General features: G+C 55.2%; 1 protein-coding gene across 1 annotated transcript; it reads right to left on the bottom strand.

Annotated features, from left to right (window-relative positions):
• Positions 1-223: 223 nt before the first annotated feature.
• On the bottom strand, positions 224-3,859 carry LOC124966385 (protein FAM187B-like). Its single transcript, XM_047527599.1, has 2 exons — positions 3,047-3,859; positions 224-617 (listed from the first exon to the last, which is right to left on the bottom strand). Exons 1-2 carry the CDS (start codon positions 3,766-3,768, stop codon positions 224-226), a joined length of 1,116 nt encoding a protein of 371 aa, XP_047383555.1. The 5' UTR covers positions 3,769-3,859.
• Positions 3,860-4,776: the final 917 nt, after the last annotated feature.

The following is a 4,776-nucleotide window of genomic DNA, read 5'->3' on the forward strand; positions in this document are numbered from 1 at the left end:
CACCTGAGAACAGCCGGGTGCTAACCCCTCAGGCTGCAGCGGAGCAGGGCCTGAAGCCGGCGGCTGCTTGTGGCCCTCGGCTGTTGCCCCGGTTCTGTTCTGACCCACAGGGCGTCTCAGAAGGCGATGCAGGTGGGCACTGGGGTGGGCGGGAGCTATAGATGGGACAGTGGAGGCAATAAATAGACAGGAAGCTGGGTTCCCTTGGGCAAGCAGGCTCGCTTTATTTCACCAGCAGGACCGAATTCTTTCTTTTGTCCCAGGTGGGGCGGAACACCCTGAACAGCAGCCCTACCAGGGCCAGGACAAAGACCACCAGCAGTATGAGCTTCAACCCCTTGAGAACTGAGTCTGCCTCCTTTGGTGGGGTCAGGACCTTCCCCACCTGCCAGTGCTGGTCCTCCTTCTTGCTCTTCTGATCCTCCAGCTTCTCTGGACTGATCATGGGGCTGAACTGAGCCATGAACTCCTGATGGACGAAGCATTTGTACGTGGCCGGCTGGAAAATCTGCAGCAGCCTGCCGCCAGTGGAAGGATCCAGGATGGTGCCGATCTCCTGGTCAGAGAGCTGGTCCTGCCAAGTTAAGGAGGTGCCGTTGGCTTCCCACATGATGGGCCTGCGAGGAGGACAAGGTCAGTGCAGTGTCCCACGGAGAAAACGGGGGCGGGGCAGTTCACAGGGGAGGGTGGGGCCATGCATCTGGAGCCCCCAGAGCTCCACCCCTTCCTGGCTGGGTGGCCTGAGCCAAGGCTCCCAGCTGCAGCATCCCTTTCCTCGTGGGACAATGGAAACATAATCAATGACTGCACCTCTCCTTGAGTTCTTTGGAGGAACTAGCAAGACCACTCCCCAAGTGCTGCTCTTCCTCCCTCTGCCTGCCTGACTTTGTCTTCTCCACTGCCCCTGAGTCACTCTGCCAGTGTGTCCAAAGAGCAGAGGGTGACCCGGATGTTCCTCAGACATGCCAGGTGCTGTCCTGCCTCAGGACCTCCGGCCTGGCTGTTCCCTCTGCCTGGAATGCCGTTCCTCAACCCACACGGCTCCTTTGCCTGCTTTGGGGCTTGGCTGAAGTGACACTGTCTCAGAGGGGCCGTCCCTGACCTGCTTCCAATTCCAACGTCCTCCACTCCCATCGCCCCTTATCATCATCTAAAACACTATGTTTATTCATCCTGAAATGAAAATACAGTGATCTCTCCGTGAGGGCAGGGTGCTGGGTGTCTCTGCTCCGTGCTGTTTCCCAGGCCCCTGGGGCTATGCTGGGCACCAAACCCTGTGTGGCCAAAGGACAGAGAAGCCCAGGTGACAATATCCCCATATCCTAACAAGGCCGATAATCACAAAGCGATCACTAACACCTGGGAAGAGTGTGGAACTCTGTCCCAGAAGATAAGCCCTGGGCTGTCACTGGCCCTCTTAAACATCACAATGACCCCTGAGGCTGGGCCAGCCAGACCTCTGTGCCGTGTCCACTCCCTTCCCCATCAAATTCATGTCCTCCCGGGACCTCGGAATTAGCTTCATTTTCAAGTTGGGCTATTGCCGAGGTAATTAGGTGAAAATGTGGTAAGAGGGTGGGCCCCAGGTCCAGTGTGACTGGGGACCTCACGCAGGGCGGAGGCTGGACAGAGAGGTCAGACATACAGGAAGAAGGCCTAGTGGCGACGGCAGATGTGGGGACTGGGTGACAAATGCAGAGAGGAGCCAAGGGCAGGTCAAGGTTCTCTGGCTGCGACCAGCAGCTGGGAAAAGGCAGGGAAGGATTCTAAGAGGGTGCATGGCCCCGTGGACACCTTGGGTTCAGACTTCCAGCCTCCAGAATGGCGTGAGAATAAATTTTGTTGTTTTAAGCCACCCAGCTTATGGTACTTTGTGCTGTCACTATGTGACTCCATTTTATGGATGAGGAAACTGAGGCTCAAAGAGGAGCCATGGACCCAAAGCCACACAGCTGGAAAATGGCAGAATCGGAGGCGTGAACCTGAACCTGGCAGAATCCAGAACCCAAGACTGAAACCTCACAAGAAAGGCCGCCCCTCTCAGTTCCTTAGAAACAAGGCACTTCTTGATTTCTCTGTGACCTCCCTCCCTTCTTATCTCGCTCCCTGGGACTGGGATGTGGGAACTCCTTGCGGGGACATGATGGAGCAGGTGTCCCCATAGAGGGAGAGGGGTCCACACATCCTGCATTCCTGAACTGGGTTGGTCTTAGTTAAGAGACATCACTTCTATATTTAAAGGAGGAGGAAGGGAGACAAAACGTCCAAGAGACAGGAATGGAGGTCACACGGGACCATACCGGAAGAAAACCCAATGGAGGTGTGGAGGTCAAATCCCACACACAGAGCCTGGGGCTGGCTGCAGAGGCCCCAGACGGAGCTCAGGCCTCACCTCACCAAGTCCCACGCAAGCAAAGAGCTGCCCTGGGTGTCTGCGCAAGGGTAAGAGGACCCCTGACCTTGTGTAGGATTTAGGGTCTGCCTGGCCACCTCCCTCTGGGCAGAGTCTGTTTCCCCATTTCAAAACGGACCCCCTTGGAGTCCTTGAGGCAGGAGGATGCAGTGGGTGAGGATGTGGTCCATGAAGAGAGTTTGCCCTGGGGCATGGCCTCTGATGACGCCCTGCGTGGTGCAGGAAGTGGGGAGGGGAAGAGGAGGTGGAGGGCGGATTTCCCAGGGGCTCCCGGCAGAAGACGAGAGCAGACTCCAGGAAATGGGCTCTGAAGGGCAACTGTGAGGCTGCTCTCCTCTCCTCGAGGGCCTGCTGACCCTTCCAGATGATGCAAGGGCTTCTCAGGAGCACCCACCCCCCAGCTTCCTGGGCAGCCCCCTCACTCTGCGAGGACTCCTCCCTGCCCAGCTCTGACCACCTGGGCAGCCTCCCCCGTGGCTCACGGGTGTCCTGAAGGCAGGACCCACTGGCACCCCGAGGACCCCCGAGCCTGCAAGAACCCCTCCCTCCCTGCACAGAGGAACCCACACAGACCGCCGGGCTGGAGGAGCCTGGCTGGGGGCTGGGGCAGGGCTGGTGACCAGGTTCTGTCACCTGTAGATGGATCCCAAGGGGCAGGCGAGCCACAGAGATCCTGAGTCCTTGCTGAAATGGAAATTGTCGAAGACGGTGTACTCGTTCTGGTGGACATGGTGCGGGTCGCAGGGCACTTGGCAGGCCTCCACCTGCATCTCAGGTCGCAGACGCTTGGACATCAGCCTGGCCTGTCCCAGAAAGATCCCACAGGGAACGGGTTCTCCCAGGGGCTCCTGGACGTAGCAGTAGCCCAGGCGCTTGCGTTCTCCGGGCACCCTGCAGCGGTTACAGTCCTGCCAGGGCTCCCACTGGGTGAAGATGGTCTCCCGGCGACCCAGGTTCAGGGAACCATTCTCCAGGGAAGTTTGGTCCAGGTCTTTGTGTGTAATATACAGGGCAATGACATTCTGGAAATCAATCTCGTACTGTGTCACTTGGGTGCCGTTCTTGGTCTGGCAGCTGTAAAGGCCCGTCTGGGAGGGCTGTGGGTTTCTGATGACAAGATGGCCTACAGGGGTTGTTTCCATGTTGGAAACGCTGGTGTTGGAGGTGGTCCAGCCGTTTCTGGTCTGCAGGAAGAAGAAGGACCAGTGCGCCCCAGCAGACTGGCACTGTAGGAGTACGTCATTGCCCGAGAGCAGGGCCTTCTGGCATTTCTTGCCATGGGGGCAGCTGACAAATCTGTAGACCCCCTGTGCCGGGACAGCAAAGCTGAGCAGCAGCCACAGGGTACTCAGCATGGTGGACTGAGGCTGTGGCAGTGGGCTGGGCCCCACTCTGCATATTGTGAGGTCACTCACACTCAGACCTCAACCCTGAGCAGCAAGTGAGCAGCAATCTGCTGCAGGGGGCTGTGAGGTCACCATCCCCTTTTGATTTGTGTCAAGGTGACAACCCTATTTAATTTGTGTTCTCAGCCTTCTGTTTTGCTGAGACAGGAAGAAACTTAACTTATCTATTCAGGGGGTTCTCTGCCACCTGCCTCCCCTTACTTTCCCAAGGGGCGAATCTTCATCGCCAGGGATGGTCAAGCAGCATTGAAGTGTCACATGTGAACATTCAACACGTTTTTCCTGAATTTGTACTCTGTTCCAGTCATACTTCTTAGCACTTGGGACACAGCACTGAACAGATCCTACCTGTTCCAACATTTCTCCCACCAACCCTTTCTCTCTAGACATGCTGGCCCCTTCTGTCTCTGAACATGCTATTCAAGCAGAGGGACTCCTGCCTCAGGGCCTTTGCACATACTGGCCCCCCGGCTCTTTCCCCAGAGAGCTGCTTAACTCAATTCATCTGAAACAAACAAATATTTTCATCAGTTGCTCTTTCCCCAAATCTTTTCCTCAACTCCTTTTTGGACCAGAAAATAAACATTTTCTGTCATTCATTCATTGCACAGATGCTCACTAAATGCCTACGGCGTGCCAGCCATTACCCTAACCACAGCAGTGAGCAAGTTAGACAAAGCCTCTCCCTTTCTCGAGCTTATCTTCTGGTGAAAGAGATAGGCAATAAACAAAAGCATAACACACAATGTCACATGTAATTAATTCCCACTATTCATGTCAGTTATGATCTATAAAGTTGCCAGGAACACTGAAGTAGGGAATCCTGAGTAATTGCCCCGGGGGAAAAAGGGGGTTAAGTTCCTGGTCATAACATTGTTGTCAACCAATCAAAACATAACCTTGTTTTGTGTGCATTTTTGTTTAAAGACAATAATTACTTAATTCATATTGTTGCTT

The sequence above is a fragment of the Sciurus carolinensis genome, chromosome 16 (genome assembly GCF_902686445.1).
Source record: "Sciurus carolinensis chromosome 16, mSciCar1.2, whole genome shotgun sequence".
Lineage (NCBI taxonomy): Eukaryota > Metazoa > Chordata > Mammalia > Rodentia > Sciuridae > Sciurus > Sciurus carolinensis.

Excerpts from the sequence above, each read along its gene's own strand:
- LOC124966385 (XM_047527599.1), bottom strand. The coding sequence starts at position 3,768 with ATGCTGAGTACCCTGTGGCTGCTGCTCAGCTTTGCTGTCCCGGCACAG. Across the intron at positions 618-3,046 it reads CCCTTGGGATCCATCTACAG|GCCCATCATGTGGGAAGCCA; the intron begins GTGACAGAACCT and ends TCCTCCTCGCAG.